This window comes from Scleropages formosus, chromosome 10 (genome assembly GCF_900964775.1).
Source record: "Scleropages formosus chromosome 10, fSclFor1.1, whole genome shotgun sequence".
NCBI lineage: Eukaryota > Metazoa > Chordata > Actinopteri > Osteoglossiformes > Osteoglossidae > Scleropages > Scleropages formosus.
Window position 1 is genome coordinate 27,166,221 of NC_041815.1, and position 17,889 is coordinate 27,184,109.

The following is a 17,889-nucleotide window of genomic DNA, read 5'->3' on the forward strand; positions in this document are numbered from 1 at the left end:
TATCAGAAATAGTCCCTTTTCTTTTCGTGCCCTAGCAGTTTATTCCTACACATAACTGTTTCTGTCACTTTCGTCGTATCATGTAAAGGACAATGTGTAAAGGGGTAACAAAGGAAAATAGCTACCTCTTAATTTTACTTTTGAAAGTTTGTATTAGATGGTTTATTGAGCTGATGCTTTTGTCCAAAATGACTTAAAGTGTTAAGCTACTTGTTTAGCCATTTATAGAGCCGGGTAAATTTTACTGTGTCAATTCAGCGTAAGTACCTTGATCAAAGGTACTATGGTTTTGGGTGGAATATCATCCTGAGTCCTTTAAGTCCAAGGGTGGGCGCTCTAACTACTAAGCTGCCTGCTGCCCTCCCCCTTTGGGTAAAAAAAAAAAATAATAACCCAGCTGTATAAGTGGTTAAACTAAGTATCTTAAAATATAAACCTAAAACTCGGCCGCTTTCGTTACAGGTGTCAGATTAATTTTTTATTTTTCATTAATTTAATTTTCCGGAAAGTTTGAATGAATGAGAAAGACTAACAGAGAGACGTCAGCCTGGGGACTCCGTTCAGATCATTCACCGGCGGTTCGAGGGCTGATGGTGTCCTGATTACAGCCGTAAGTGGTTTGATGTACAGGTTAATAACGGTGATCTCGCCAGGCATCTGCTGAGAGGGGCGGCAGGCCGCTAATGGCTCCGCGGATCTGGCCGCACTTCATTTCCATCCAGGTTTAATTCCATCTCTTGCGAACCCACCAGGGAAATCAACAGCAGTAAAGAAATAACTAATTGACAAATTGAAAGATATTAATGTCTCGTGGTCGGGGGTGGGCGAGGCTTTCTCATTTATGATTTTTCTTGAGCGCCGAGTTGCGCAGCATCATGGGGCGAAAGTCTGCCAAACTCATTCAGCTCGGCAAGTGGCGCAACGCAACCCGGTCCATCGAGAACCCTCGATTCACGCCCACCGCCACCCTACTCCGCTGGGAGCTGTCCATGGTCCTGAAGCCAACTCCAGATCTGACCAACTCCACCAACAAGCTCCACTAAGCAATTCTGGTGCCGGTGCTGTTGCCATGGCAACCAGGTGAAGAGGTTTGCGGGGGGTGTTGCGGCAGAAGTTAGAGAGATGGTGAACGAGGCAAAAATGAGGCAACCTGGGACGTCCTCCTGACCAACTCGCGGTCCTCTCGGGGAATTTGCTTGTCCGAAAAACCAGAACCCCAAAAACAGCATTAATTTATAATGCATTTCTCAGACAACATCTCCTCCTGCCTTTATTCCACCAGCGATTTCTTGTTGTTATCATACTTTTACAACAACTCCAGAGAGAGCACTTGATTACTGACATTTTGCTAAAGAAAATAATATGCTCCATGTAATGAAACATTGCACACAGTCGTATAACAGAGCACCAGCGATGACTGAGGTTGGCATTTCAAAGACAGTCAATTATCCTGTCCCAGTTCTTTGGCGGTGACACACTCATTGTCAGCGTGGAGAGCGCCTGCGATTTCGTAAAATGAAGTCAGCTAAAACCATTGTTATGGACTCATGAAATTCCTGCCTTTGTGTCGCGTTTCAATAGCGCGGCTCCCGGTGGCGTTTCATTAGGCGCCTTTGGTTCGGGGTGACCTTTTTCGGCAAAAGACGAATCTGGTGTGACATCGTCTCTGACACTTGTTTGAGTGAATAAAGAAAACGGCCGGACCCCTAAAGTCAGAGCTACGTTTATTTGTCCGTCTCCTTTGTCAGAACCAACTTACGCAGTTTTGTATAATAACCGGCTTACGTGATTTACCGATTTATCCAGCTGGGTAATTTGTACTGTATCCGTTCAGGGTCAGGACCTTAATTAAGTGTATTATAGCAGAAGATCAATCAAACCTGGGTCTTTTGACTGCAAGGCATCAGCTGTGATTAACCACTACGCCATACATTGGACATGAGCTGCAACTGGCTTTGGCTCCTGCACAGTTAAAATATTGCTTTCCACTGGAAAAGATCCTAATATGATCCAAAATTTAATTCATTTCAATGGTACAAAATTCACCTACATTTTGATACATAGATAGACTTGGTTATATTCATTAGCAATTAATCCCAAGGGAAATTACACAATCTCAGAATTTACAGAGGCAGGAGAGACAACTTGTTTACTTTAAATTTTTTGTAGCTTCTGCTACATATTAATATTTAAAATGTCCAGCACTACTGATTTGCATCCTCAGAAAAAACTCACCCCTGGTAAATACTTCCCTTTCCATTACTTGTCTGCGCATCAGCATTTGTACGGCTGCCTCTCGGCTCATCTTCACCCCAACTCTTGGTAAATGGTAAAATTTTGTATCTCAAGGTTCTCTCTGAGGAAGGCGGGGGGGTTGATGCACGGCTTCTTTCCGTGCTCTGATCATTACCATGGCAATCGCGTGGCCCTGTATTCATTACTGTCTGATTCGTTAAGTACTTCATCTGCTTCAAGAACAACGTGCGACCAGGGACTCCCAAACGAGCCGAAACGGCGACATTTCAACACCCCTCCTTCCTTCTCCGCCGACGGAGTGGAAGCGGCAAGTGACAAAAATATAATTTTTTTTTTTAAAAAAAACATCACAAAATCAGCAGAATTGATCCCTTCTTCCCCAGACCTTTAATGTGTCCTATTTATAACATTCACAGGGTGGAAATACAGCAGAAAACAGAGGCCTGATAATGATGTCGATTTTTGAACAGACCCCCAGAGAGTCTCCACGGATGAAATCACCCCCACGACTGGAAAAATTATTCTCCCAACTCAGGGGAAAGTCATTTGCTCGACGAGCACTGGCTGCAAACCAGCGAAGCCCCAAAAGGTGAGCGGGAGAGCGGAGGCCGGGTGTGAGTGGGAGGGGGGGATCGGTTTGGAGGGGACCTGTGGGGGGTCCGCTGGAGATGTTCAGCTGGAAGGACCCCCCCTTCCCCCTCCCTTTGCGAGAACAACAGGTGGCCGTCTCGCGCAGACTCCCAGCAGGAGCAGAACGGAGTCGGAGGAGACAAACGGATAAAATGCGACAGTCAGGAAAAGACAAAGTAAGAGCGATAATTCAAGATCGCATGCGTGCGGAACGTGCGAACAAACAGCAAACGTGACGGCTGGTTGAGGACCACAGCGACCGCGCAACACATGCAAACAAACGTGTTCGTGCATGCACACACAAACAAAAGCTGCAGTAAACACAGATGCACAGTAATGCTTACACACATCATAATAACCCTCCATCTGCAGGTGGTATAGAAGATGTAAATGCTTAAGCACTTAATGTCCTTATAAGCTACTTTACATATTTGTTTTGTTCTGTGATTCCTCTTCCTGCCCACTGGTTTAGAGACCAGTTACAGATCATCATGGACCTCATGCTAAATATGGATTTCAGATCATTTTTCTACAGATCCATCCATTATCAATAACTGCTTGTTTAGTGCCGAGTCACGGTGATCCAGAGTCTGTCCCAGGTATGAGGCAAATTATACCCTGAACTAGATTCCAGTCCATCAGAGGACATGAACACACATGTTAAGGGCAATGAAGAGTCACCAATTCACCTGAAACACACGTCTTCAGACTGTGGGAGGAAACCAGAGTACCTGGGCAAATCTCCAGGATGTGCAAGGCAGCACCACAAACGCCAAGATTTATACCGTAAGCTGCTCTGAAAACATCATCAACAACATAACTGCCTGCAGATATATGCATTTACAGGAGAGGAAAGCGCAACCGTTCGACCGGCTGACTCCCCATTGGATCCCAGAGATAAAATGCACAAGAGGCAGCTGCACTACCAGCAGTCCAACCCAACGCCCAGTGTGTGTCCACAGGGACCCTCCACAATGTGAAGTCATCATTATTATGAATGGAAGACAAAAAAAAGCGGAAAGTCGATGCAGGGAGTACAGTGAGCCCACCCCGGGATGCGATCAGCAGTCCACAAGGGCACCTTCACCGTCTTTCTGTCTGCGGTCCGAGCGGGGTCCTCATGCCCAGAGTCTGGCAGAGCTCTCGATGCACTGTACAGATTATAATCATTCATTGTTGGAGATGAATACTTCCATTTAAACACTCCCTACACACCCCAGGGCCTCACTGAAACACACTTTTGTACTTCTTTGATGACTCAAGGCTTTATGCTAATTTAATCTACTTGACCACAGGATATTATTCACTACAGAAGTTCTGTACTTGTCTGACTTAATATGTTTCGTAGAGTTTTTTTTTTTTTTTTTTTAATTTATTTTTTAAAACAACCTGTCAGTCAGCCAAACTAGAGAAGTCTCTCCATATGTCAACTTTCAGTTACCAGGGTTGATTCGCCTTGATATCCTGTAAGCTGTGAGCCATCATTAGCTTTAGTGTCTGGCTTCTATTCCATGAGGTGAAACTGCACGCTCTTCGGAGTCGCACGGTCTTCACAACTGCGGTCTCCCGTCTCCAAGCGCACAAGGACGAACCAGAGAGTTTACACAGGCACACTCAGCAGGTGGGACCCACGAATGGCTGTCGGTGTCGGGTGTGGAACACCTGGGGGTTTCATTACAGAGACAACAAAGGCATGCATACAAATGTGGATGAAATGATGTTCTGTCAGGTTGATGTTTCAGAGAACAGGGAGCAACTGAGAGTCTGATAATACCTCTACAGGCAGGAGGATAAACGGTCACATTTTTCTGTAGTTCTGCCAATAACGATATCCCAAAACTGAAAATTTTTCGATTCTCAATTTTGAATCTAGTAGAATAGAAGCAGCTCCCTCTTCCCCTCGGAGATGCTGAATCCTTTCAAACATTTAAAAAGTGTCTCACAACCCATCTCTTTCAGGTCCACATCTCTCCTGATCCCCTCACCTACCACAAATAGCTGTAGCCATCTCCAACAATTGTATTACCCTTCTGGCACTAGACCTGAATGTACTTTTCCAAAGTAATCGAAATTTAAGCTCATGAATATTCAGACCGTTTCAGTTTCGTTCTAGGCTCATTACTGACATAGGGGGAGCCGACGTTCAAAGGGATGCTAAAAAAAAAAGCAGACAGAGGGGAGGTAGTGTATTTGTCACCAGTGCGTACATCAATGTGTGACAAAGGTAGCGGTTTGGGGACAAGGGATCACTGACTTGAGATTCCAGGATTTAATAATTGTTATTTTGGAAGTCTAGCTGGGCAATGTGTTAAGGAATCAGAACTGATTCTTCTCCATGTCTCAGTTCAGGACAAATGGTTTGTCAGGCAAGGGCATAAATTGGGGAATTATGGCAACTAGGTGTGTGTTAATGGTAAGCCGCATCCTGCCTTCCCTCTCTGCCTCGGAACTGCTGCATTATTTTCAGAAATAACCTCAAAATACATATTTTTTTTTTTAAATACACCACTTCAAATTTCTTAATTGCTACATACATTTGGGGGTGCAGTGGCGCAGTGGGTTAGACCACAGTCCTGCTCTCCAGTGGGTCTGGGGTTTGAGTCCCACTTGGGGTGCTTTGCGAGGGACTGGTGTCCTGTCCTGGGTGTGTCCCCTCCCCCTCTGGCCTTACGCCCTGTGTTGCCGGGTTAGGCTCCGGTTCCCCGTGACCCTGTATGGGACAAGCGGTTCTGAAAATGTGTGTGTGTGTGCATACATTTGTCACACCATTGGTTATGATCACCTTACATTTCCTACCAATTCTACATGTACCTACTTGTCTAAAGAGTGCAAGGAAAAGACGACCACGTGTGTCACGTATCTGCTTCTAACGTTCTTTTCCTGTTGTGAAATGCTCTAAGTTCTGCTTGATGCAAGGGTAGAAGATTATAAAGTGGGGCCAAGGGAACCTACGTTGTTGTACTACCTCCAAGACCAGCGTGCCAAGATGGAAGTAGCGCTCTTAGGAGCGTCTACTGAATGTGTGGGAAAACATGACACGGCGTTTTGAAGCCACGGCATCCAACACTAGCACGATCCCTCCCCTTCCAACCTGGGCCCATCAGGCTGTTAGGTGGGAGGGAGTGTGCTGAGCACATCTTTCAGCCGCTCGTCCCCTTGGGGTTTCCACGGCGATGCAGCTTTGCACAGCGGCAGATGTTTGGGCCCGGTCTTTGGACAGGAGTGCCAGAGTAATGAGGACTCGTGGGGGGTGGCAGGGTGCTCCAGTGCGAGGGAACCTCCTGCACCTTACATCTGACATACTGCATTTCCCCACTGTCGGTAAGTGTGAGGTGAGCGCGCACACACAGACACACATACACACAGTGGAGAAATACAGGTTGGAAGGATGAGCGGCTGGAAGGATCTGGGCACCGATTTCATGCTTCTTTTCAAGGCTACGAATGATCACAAAGACAAAGTCTGTCCCCGTGTTCCCACGTGACTTCAGCAGCGGGGGAGCATCGGTTCCAGAGCTGCCAAGACCGCCGATATACAACCACGTCAACACAAAGACTCAAAACAGAGGGAGTGTGCGAGGCGGGGGCTTTTATTCCAACACAGCAAAGGAGAACAGCAGCATCCTTCTCTTGTAGCAGCCAGGAAGAAAAAGAAGGGAAGAAAAAAAGACTATTCAGAAATCCAATTAAAGGTTTTCTCTTGCCAGCTAACCCTGTGCTCTTAATGAACGAAGAGAGGGGCTTAATGACTCACAATCTTATTATTAGGTTCCCTGCAGAACGTCGACTGTCTACGGGCTTTGCTGGGAATCCCATAAACCACATTAAAGCCATGGATCTGCGAGAGGCACCTGTGTGCAGGCATGCGGGAGGACCTGGGTTCGCCTTCGAAAACCCCAAGGGGTGCCGGACGCAAGGGTTCGAAATGAGCCTGAGGCACTTATTCACATGCGGCAGCGGGAAAGGAGCATGATGGAACTGGTGCTTTAGAGTTACAGTGCTGCTCCGCTCTGGTTCGGCACGTGTCAGTGCTATCCGAGTAGGTGAGGAACCCACAGGGAGACCTCATCTCTTGGAGGTGCAGGAGACCCTTGTAGTGACAGTCAGGTTTCCACTAATGTGGGTGCCGTCAGACGCCAAGCCCAGGGGGAAGCTAAACATCCTGCAGGAGTGGTAAGATCTGACCCAGATCCTTCCAGTAAGAGGTACCACAAGCTTGTCTTGTAGCAGCCAGCCCTGACAGCATCCAGTAGAGCAGTAGAGCATGCAAGCATATGCCTAGTTGGCCCTGCTTAAGACGGGGAGAATTAAATCTACACCTGAGTTAGGGTTAGGTTGCATACAACATGCAAACGTTTGCCCAGCTGCCCTCGCTTACACCAGACACAGCAAGAGAAACCTTACCTTGTCCATCATTCCTGAACCAGGTACAGCAAGAACCCTACACCCAACTGGGCCTGCTCGGACCAGGTACTGGACACAAGTCTACTCCATGCTGGTGACAACTGGACGAGGCACAGTACGCAAGGTAAGGTCAGAAATTAACAAACCTGCACTCAACGGCCTCATCCAATCTAGGTGCAGCACGTAAACTGTTCCTGCATCCGGTACAGCGTAGGATCCAATGTCTAACTGCCTTGACTTGGGCTTTATATAGGATGCAGTCTTAGACCAAGCCTATGAGATATAGACCAGGTATAGAACAAGTACAAACCAACACCCTGCTGGCTTGAAGGAGCAGGTACGGCAAATAAACCTACTCCCAACAAGCCCCAACAGACTCAGGCACAGGACACAAACCTATACCCAGCCAGGACAATTGCAGAGCCCCAGAAACACCCCTACGAGGAAGAGTGTGTGGCATCATGGGACTCATAGTCCAGGTGTCTTCTCCTGGGTCTGTGGTGCATGAATTTAGCCGCCGTGGTGCAGAAGCGCATATGCGGGCACCAGCGCTACGCCACGCAGTCGCACAATCCCTCGATATTCGCGTGTAACTAGACATCTGCTACATCGAGTTGTCAGTATCGTTCCCGAGGGGAGCGAGCGGGACCCGAAACTTCGCATAATTCTCCCTGGCACCAACTCGGCCTCCCCCGCGCCAGTTTCTGCCACACATTCTGCTGCGGTACGAGAAAGACCGTGCAGCCCCGCTCGCTGGCCGCAGAGCGCATTCCCTACAGGAACGTCTCACATCGACCTGGAAGCACATCAAAGCATCTTCACAGCGAAATCCCAGAAATTACGCACTGAAAAACGGGCTGAATAAATTTGCTGTGTCACCTGTGCGTCACGACAAGGTACTATTCTTAATTAGCTAGCTCATTAGCTGCTACTTAGCATGCACATCTTTCCCGGCACGCTAACGTAATATCCCTAAATTGGAATATTTCTTAAAATTCAGGCGAGCTAATTAGCATCGGAAGTGACCAGTAAAGGAAATAATTAGCTAGCCAAACAACCTTAGCTGTCCGCTAAGTAACTAGCGTCTGATGTTCGATTAGCGGGGCCCCTTTGAGGACGGCGAACACGGAAATTAGCATCCTGTAAATAATTTTTTTTTACACGCATTCCCTCATTTTGCACTAATAAGAGCGGGGATGCGGCGGGGGTGCGGAGGGGCCGGCGCGGGCTGTACGGACTCGTCACGACTATCGCGCCACGTCCAGGGGACCGGGCTGGGAAGCGTCACTCCCACGCTCCGACAGAATCCTGTCAGGCATCCAGGGACAGCAGGGGTGGACGGCAGGGCCGTGCGTTCACACAATACGCAGCGGGACAAATTAAGGACTCGCAGCCCCGCAGTGTCATGCGCGGCAGCACCGCGCTTCCCGGTGGGGTTGTCATCGCGGCCTGGCTGCGCCGCGGAGGTGATCGGCTACCCGATCCATACACCCTGGAGGGGAAAACCCGCTGAGGTGCTGCTCACACAAAACCAGGGCACTTTTTACCCCCATTTTCCCCCCACCGCTTACAAAGTCGGTGACCCAGTTTGGGCAGTTGGATGTGAGCACTAGAGGCCCGGCGGTGCAGAGCTCTCCCGCAGCGAGATGTCGGACCGCTGCAGACGACAACCCGCCGTTCACGTTGCCCCAGAGAAGCACTAGCAGGAGAGACCTACATCACCGTGACATTTTTGCATGAATTATTTGCCTCGGCTGACAGTTTATCTTCAAGAGACTTACAATTATATACTCTTAGCTATTTATATGGCTGGACATTTGCTGAATCAGCCAAGTTCTCTAAGTGAGCGGCGCCAAACTTTTTTAAAGGCACAACAGCAGTTGGTTTCCTGGTATCTGACAAAGTAATGTCTGACATCAAAGTCTATGGGCCACGCGCTGAAGGATACCTGGAGATTATGGGTACTTAAACATGATGTCCAGTTCCCTGCCCACCACACTTGTCCCATGACTTCATGTATCCTAAGTGAAAGATTCAGGCTCCGCCCAGACCGTTGGCCTAGCACCGGCACGGAGAAGAGGCCATCACGGCGGGACGCAACGTGGCAGCGCCATCGATCACCGCCTTGCATCACGGACAGCTACCGCAGGCGCTATAACTCAACTGCTTCCCCTGCATCTCCAGGGGTTCGGAGACTCCAGAAGGTGCCGGTGCACCACTGAACCGAAAGCATACTTCACTTGCCGCCCGCACGCCTTCCGCTGCGATTTACTGGCCCTTCGGTGATGTCTCCGGATTAACTCCAAAGGGTTCTTTATGGATTTCTGAGTCCGCCGCCCGTAAAGAAAAGAAGTACGAGTCGATGACAGCGAGGCCTGCACATCTGGGATTGCCAAGCGGCAGCAGCAGCAGCCAATTCCTCATTCTTTCCCTCAAAGTGCAACCCAGCAAAAAAAAAAAAAAAGTGTTTCATACTTTGACAGGCTTCAGCGCAGAGAAACCGTTTTCCGTCAAAGGAGCAACGCTCAAAATATGGAAATCGCCAGATGAAAGCAGACACATTTTAACAAATACATTTAGGCTTAATCAAGTGTGTCTGCAGGACGAACGGGAAGATAATGTCTGACTGCGAGTCGCATCATGAAAATTAATATTCCCCTCAAAAGGAAAAGCCTCCTTTTTTCCTCCCTCCTCACCGCTGCCAATATTCAGAGATCAGCCCAAGCGGGTTACATGATGCTTCGGCTTTGTGCGTGGATCTCCTTCACAGCTCTTTTCATCTCCTTCACACAAGAGGCCCTTCCTCTCCTTCTCTGCCGCTGTCCCGTTCCCCGTTTACCTCCTTTGGTTACCTGATCTTGTACTTCTTCCGTCTCCTGGCGCCGGCTATCAAAAACCGTGCCCCGTTCTTTTGTGGCGCGTCAGCCATTTTTGGATCTGACCCCAGGAAATGCCGACGCGCATCACCATGAGGAATTCTTACACCTGCTGGCCTAGTCTAACTTTTTTTTTAAAACCAGGCCAGCTGGTAGCGTAGTGGATGCAGCTGCTACCTTTGGACACCAAGGTCTGAATCCCACCTGCAGCTGTAGTACCCTTGGGCAAAGTACTTACCCTATACTGCTCCAGTAAAATTTCCCAGCTGTATAAATGGGTAAATAGTTAAGAATTTTAAGCTGCTTTAGAGAAAAGCGTCAGCTAAATGACTAAAACTTTTTACACTTATTACTCAAAGCATAATCATGCTGCATTTCCGTAGTTCACGTTCAGGAACAGATTGTTCGCTATGCACCAGAAATAGTAAAAGGCATAGTTGCAAAGGGTTTACAACAGTTTTACAGGGGTTGACAGGGTCTCTGGGGAGGACTGTGGAAAGGACACCAAAAACAAACAAAAGGAGATGAAGAACATACTTGCCCGTTGCCATTGTGGCCTTTACTTAAAACTAATAACATTGTAAGAAAAATGGGAGTTGCTCAGCTGCAGAGCTGATCCATGCTGGAAATGGGCCTCAATGCATCTTTGATTCATCATGGTGGAGGACAGTAAAAAATATATATATATCCATAGATTTCTATATCCAGCAGTAAATGACTGACGATAGACAGATAACAAGGAAACCTCAGTCTCAGAGTCCCTCTCCCATCTTGACTATGTCCAGGTGAAAGTCGCCCAGTACATTTATTCATTAACATTGACTAATTTATTCAAGCAGCTGCACATAGAATTGATAGGTTACACAAAGTTATCTGCGACAGATAATGTAGTGCAACCCCTGAGGAGCAGAGAGATGTGGACATTAGGATGTCCAGAAGACATGGGTTTGGAGATCCTTCTTGAATGTCAACAGGGATTCAGCAGCTCTGAAGGGGAAGAAGGAGCTTATTCCACCTCAGAGGCAAAACCAAGAACCTTCAGGCTCCATCTGTGTATATGAGCATTCAACACTCACCAATGAGGCCTGATAATTGACACTGGCACCAAAGAGACAATCACACTGAGGAAGCCTGCTTTGGGATCTGCTGTGGCTCGTGTGGAAGCTGCTAGCGTGACTTACTCTCAAATAATTTATTCATTTAGTAGGAGCTTTTTCCAATGTGCCATACAACTCTGAGTACACATTGTGCATTTCACAACAGATGAAGAGTTATGGATACACGCACACAATTCTCATCGCACAGTCCATTTGTCCAAAAGCACCGTTTTGCCCGGTACACATCACACAAGCAGCTGCAGAGCTGATGGAGAACATAATGGCTGGTGGCAGATGGTGTGACTCAAGTTTATGGAACAGTTTAGGGATCTGAAGAGAAGCGGATCTGAAAGAGATGTGTTTTCAGACCCTTCTTGAAAGGGATTCAGCAGCTACGAGGGAAGGAAGGCAGGGATGTGTGTAAAAGCACCACCTCCGCTCGGCCCCCTCCCTCCGCCTCCCTGTCAACATCTGGACCCCCGAGTCATTATCCGAGAGCCTGTCCGACACGGTTCTGCTAACAGGCCTGAGCCAACTCTCGGGTGACTTTGGGGAAAAGTTATTCCGGGTCTAGTGCCAGAGGGGTAATAAAATTAGACGAACGCCACCCGGCCCCACCATCCCGCGCACAGACACAGCTGAAATGAAGAGCACTTGACTTCCATTTCGTTTCATTTGCATTCCAGACCAAACCAGGGGGGACCCAGCGATGCACAGAAAGGGATGGGCCAGAACCCGAGAGCGCCATCGACGGTGCGGCGGAAGCGGCTCTTCGTCTCGCGTGGACGCACTCCCAATTACCACTAAACACACGGCACCCCCGAGTGACCTTAACCAATTCATCGCGTGCAAGGAAGCGGCCGGGGAGAGAGATTAATTTGAAAAATAAACAGCGATCTCCAAGGCGAGATATTTTTAGAGTGCCGCGCCGCACCATCCGCAAGCCGTGCCCGAGACGGCTCCTCTCCGCACCCGATTTCACGCCCGGCTGTCCCTCAGCCCACCGGCGCACACACACACACACACACACACACACACACACACACACACACACACACACAGAGCATGCCACCCCCGCCTGCAGGCCACCACATCGCTCGGCAAGAAACCGGTTCCTCAAAAATCCTCCCTTGTTCCATCTAATCTACTCCCAGCCGAGCCCTTTACTAAGGAGCTTTCTTCCCAGCTTCCTGGTTAAATGTGACTCTTATTTATTTATCTGCCCCTGTTTCCCGGACGCCAGCCATCTGCCGAGCAGAATGAGGCGAGCCGTACACGCCGTGACGAGGTGTCAAGTCGAGTTTACGACGCTGCGCCGTGTGTGTTTATACCGGCGAACGGCAAGCTGAATGAGACCGCCTGCTCGACGCGCCTGCGGGCCTTGATAACGAAGCAGGCGTCATGCAATTCAAGCCATGCTCAACAATTAAAGAAAAAAACCCACATGGTGGACGCGAACCCGGGGGCTTCTTCCGGCACAGCAAGCTTATTTCTTGGTTGTGTTAAATTATGAAGGGAGCCAAATTTATGGAATAAAAGCAAATGCAATGCAATGCTGCACGAGTTTATATTATTGCTTTCTTGTCCTTCCCTTTGTTTGTGTGTGTGTGCATGTGTGTATTTGTGTGAAATACACAGGAAAAGTTACAGCGCACGAAACACAATCGACACTCAACACATCTAATCCTTTTTGCACCCGGAAACTGTTCTGTATGCAGAAATTCTGGAGCGATTTGACCTTTGAAGGTCTCCGTGTTAATGACAATGTACAGCGCTGCAAGACATCAGGGCACTATATAAATACACCTAGAGTTAGAAAAAATTTAAATGAACTAAATTTTCTGCAGCTGATTGGTCGGATTGCCCGACACTGGTGCATTTACTCCACCGGCAGAGCGGCGACAGCAAATAGAGGGGAAATGAAAAATTTTAAAAATAACCGTTCCCTTCCCCAATGCTGCCCAGCATGATGCTGATCCCCATTGGCCACCCAGCCTGGAGGAACATCTGGCCACTTCACGCAGCGGGAGTCGGGATGATTCGGGAGCCGGAGAGCTCTCTCCAGCTCGGGGTCCCTCATTCTTTTCTCTGGGGTTTTTATCCGTTTCCACTCGAGGGGCGACAAGAGCCTGTCCCCTTCCCGTCCTTTCGCAAACACGGCAGCTGACGCTGGTACTGCACTTAATTAAGCCCTTCTGCTTCTAGCAAGGAGAGGCGGAGTAAAAATATTTCTATGACACATGCTGTTCTCTGTGCTCCGCCCCCTTGCCGGGTTATTTCCTCTGATGAGGGCAGGCACACCCCGGCGTGGGAGGGAGGACATGGCGGGTCATGGCTCTGTGGAGTTTTCATTAAGTCCTCTAGGTTATGTGGCCTCGGTGGTCTCGTTCCAGCTCTGCCGGTGGGCCGCACCCCCAACTCCCTGCGAGTCCCTCAGCAGGTCTCTCAAGGCACCCACAGGGAGACGCCGTCACATCCCACACATTTTCGTGCTCCATTTCTAGGGAGAAGCTCATCGTTGCCCCTCGATACTTCACCTCCCAGATCAGCGGCACAGACCACTTGAGGTTACAAGTAAGCCCACCTGGGCAAGGCCACCTTAGGTCAGGCTGTGCAAATAAGAAGTCAGTCCCATCTGGACATGTCAGTACTGACCAGAGCAGAGCTTCTGTGAGGACAGCAGAGAGCGTAGTGGTTATAGTCACTGCCTTGCAAGGACCTGGATTCAAATCCCAACTCCTGCTACAGTGCCCTTGATTGAGCTACTTACCCTGAAATGACACAGTAAAAAAAAAAAAAAAGTTATCCAGCGTTATAAATGGGTAAATCACTGCAAGTAACTTCATACCAAGAGCTAACGCTGAAAAGCAACTTTGGGATAAGGAGCTCAGTAAATAAAAAATGTAAATTTGTTGACTTCAGAGTGAAAATAGCAGGGGAGAAAGAAAGAAAAATGTCAGAAGATGCCACTGTATCGTGGCCGTTTTTGCAGGAGAGCGGTAAAGAGCACTGGGCTCCCCGCACTTATGCCATATCCCATAGATCACATTAGTGCTTTTTCAGAGAGAAAGAGAGGGAAGACAGACAGTCCCAGAGATGTGCCCGCCCACACACACACACTCTCTTATTGACATGTCCACACCTAGAAAGATACACACATCTCAGTAACACCCTCACACCCACTGTGGACCTTTCAGATGCATCAATTGAACAGAAACAGCAATGGGGTACAAATAGAAAAGAGGACCAACAATTTCCATTGAAAGTGATGAATATTCATGAGTCAAATTTTACTGAAGGTAAAATGCACGGAAAATAAAAAGAGGAGTGTGATCGATCTGGCAGCTGCGCTGAGGTTCCACCAAGGCGCCTCCGTCTCTCGGCTGCATACGCAAATCCGGGCGAACATCTCGGACCGACGGAACGAGCGGAATTCATCAGGCTCTGGCACGGTATTTTAAATACGAGGAGCAGGAATTGGCCCAGATCTTGTGCATCTCGAGCAGGTCTTTTCATCTCTCAGTCCTGTGAGAGCCAAATCGATGGCATCGCCGTGGAGAGAAAGCTCTCGTTTACTCTTTAATTGCCTTTATTCTCCTCCGGCTCGACTCTAAACAACCGTTCGTCTCTCTGTCATTCCCTGTAGGTGTCTCCGGAAGGCCGATGGAGGTTTATACCCAAAACTGCAAAAATGGCCCTTTGCGGTGCTGGTTCTGGGGTCTCCATTCCTGCCTCCTCTCCCTGTGCACCGCAAGCGGTCGCAATGGGAATGGAACGAGGTCCGAACGCACTGGCCCACACGGGATGGTCCGCGGTAGGGTCCGGTCAACCATGCCGCTCGCCACCTCCCCCGCTCGGTTAATGAAGAAGCGGCTGTCAGCGCCGCGGAGCCTCGGCAAGCCCACACAGCGAGCGAGCGAGGGCGAGCGAGGGGCACCGCAGGCGCACAAAACAACACAAATGAGCAAATCGCCGCGGCGCCTTTATGATTTCCTCCCATCTGCTCTCGGCACGACACGCGCCGAACGGGGCACCTTTGCCACCATGCTATTTAACGTTCTATTTTTAAGACGCCCTGTGGAAGCTGTGAGTTTTGCAGCTGCAGAAAATGTTTGCATGTTCTCCTCGAGACCCCGCGTGATGTGACCCCTGTCCTTCGCCTTGTCTGCTGCCAATGCGTCGTTTTGCCTCCTTTCGGCGGGATCCGAAATCAGCGTCGAAACCCTCAGGGATGTTCTCCGACGTCTTTATGACCCCTCATACCTACAGCCTCCTGGGCGCAGGTCGATTGCCCCAGTCAGGCCTCCTGAAACCCAGGCGACAGGCCTCGCCAAGCGTCCTGGCTGCAGGCCATCAGACACCCTTCACACAGCCTCCTCGCCTCGCCGGCGCAGCCAAGTGGTGGAGACGTCAGCTGCCCGTTTCCACGGATGCAGATCCCGTCGGTGCTGCCCTGCCTTAGATGGTGAAGTGGTGAAAAGTCATAAGCATCGAACCGGGGAACACTGAGATAAGGTGTCCTCCTGGTTAATCGTCATAACACATGCCAGGGTTTATCAGGGGTTGCATAAGAAAGGATGCAAACCCATTACCTCCAGGATGCAGGTAGAAAACACGCAACAAGGAGTCTGCAGGCTGTATGTGTAGGAGGGTTTCTCCAAACCCACAACGCACATGGAGAGAGCGAGAGAGAGAGACGTGCGCGCGAACACCGCAGACAGGTCCGCTGCGCTGCTTTGTTTTTCAGGAACTGTTTTCTCGGCCACATCCGCGTGGAAGAGGCGCGCGCCGCGCGCTCACGGACCGCATTCCGTATTTGAACGAGTGAAAAATGGCTGGAGCGCGAGGCGCTCAAGTCCTGCACGTGCCGGGTCTCCCTCACCCCAACCATTCCCCCCCCAGCACCCCCCTGGGGACTTAATTAGAACCGTGAGCAGCGCGTCCTCCCTCCCTTCACTTTTCCGGCAAATTGTTTACTTCCAGTGCGGTTACGTTCTCAGCGACGCCTCCCCCCCACCACACACACACACACACACACACACACACACACACACACACACACACACACCGCTTGACGGACAGCGGTCTTGCGCCCAAGGCGCGCCGGTCTCCCGCGTCCCCGGAGCGAACACCTGCTTAGACCTTGGTCACGTGACTAGATTTGCCGACTAAAAATAAAGTGCTGGTTAAGACGACGGGGTACACGGGACACGGCCAGGTACTGAGCTCGCGCACTTACTGCAAGGCTGCACAATATTATATGTGCGACTCAGTCTTTACAGATTATTATTATTTATTATTATGTGCGGTTCTAGAGTCTCTGAGCCCAGCAAGAGCTGCACAGCGATCTTTGGGTTCTCCTTCTGAATTCGCAGTAAAAGTGAGAGGGAATAAAGTGAGAGGGACTCGGTGACGAGCTGCAGGAAACTAACTTCGCACACAATAAAACACGGAGATGTTCTTACAGGATCGCCGCGGAGGAGACGGCAGGTGCGCACGCGACGGGCGAGGGAAACACACCCCTCCGAGCATCAGAGCATCTCGGCATCACCCGACAGGACGCGCCGGGTCCGTCACTCCTCCGCGCGTCTCCGGTCTGCGTGTCACGCGCGCTCCTCCATCTCACCACTTCAGTTGCATCCAGCGCGAGACCCGACATCTCCACCGAGTACATCGCCATCCCAACACCACCTTCTTCTCAAGGAAGCACCTGACACACAGCCACTTTTCTATCCTGGAAGGAGGACATCTCCATCCTTCTCCCATCATCTCCATCTCCATCTGGCATCTCCATCCACCACGAGCTGCACCCACCTTTTCCAGCTCGGACCGCGCACAGCTCCAGCGCCGCCGCCGCCACCACCACGCACATCAGGCATGTTCTCAGCATCTTCATGTCGACGGATCGGAATGCGGACAGGGCGCGATGACCTCTCTCTTTCTCCTCTCTCTTCCTTCTCTCCTCCTCCTCCTCCTCCTCCTCTCAGCCTCCCCTCTCTCTCTCTCTCTCTCTCTCTCTCGCTCTCTTTCGGAGCCTCGCGGCGTCTTCCTCGGGATCGTCACGCGGCGGGCGCGTCTCGAGAGGACAGCGCAGGACAGAACAGGACAGGCGGACAGGTGCTCGCTCGCTCGCTCGCGGGCGCGTGCGCGAGGCAGGGACAGGGCTCGGGGACGGCGCGTGAGAGACGGGTGCCGCCGCGCGCCGCGATGCGTGCTTCTCGGGTTCGACTCTCTGGCATCTGGCGAAACGGGACCGCGCACCGGCGCGCCCCGGGACCGGGGCGTTACGTCACTGAGAGGGATCCATGAATATTCATCTGAAGAACGATCGCCCCCCCCCCTTTTTATTTTTTTAATCGTATGTTCGAGTTGTGAAACACGGACGGGGGGGTCGTCGTCCCTCTCTGTGACCGCAGATGGCGGTAGGTAGGGTGTGGTCTTCCTCACATCGCCAGACAACTTTTACTGATCTATAAAATCGATCTCCTTGATCTCTAAAGAGGATTAATCAAAATCGATTAACTGGCAGATTGTTGCGCTACTTACAACAACAGCGCACAAGAAGTACTTCCCTTTCACAAAGCCGCCTAACGTTTACTGGAGATTTTTCTTGTAATTTCTATCAGC

General features: G+C 50.0%; 1 protein-coding gene across 1 annotated transcript in view; it reads right to left on the reverse strand.

Annotated features, from left to right (window-relative positions):
* Nucleotides 1–17,477, reverse strand: part of LOC108932153 (calsyntenin-2-like) — a 223,157-nt gene extending 205,680 nt beyond the window's left edge. The window contains exon 1 of the mRNA XM_018748374.2: nucleotides 17,077–17,477. Within this exon, the coding sequence (XP_018603890.1) occupies nucleotides 17,077–17,158 (82 nt within the window). The 5' untranslated portion in view covers nucleotides 17,159–17,477. The remainder of the gene's footprint in view (nucleotides 1–17,076) is intronic.
* Between the last annotated feature and the right edge of the window lie 412 nt (nucleotides 17,478–17,889).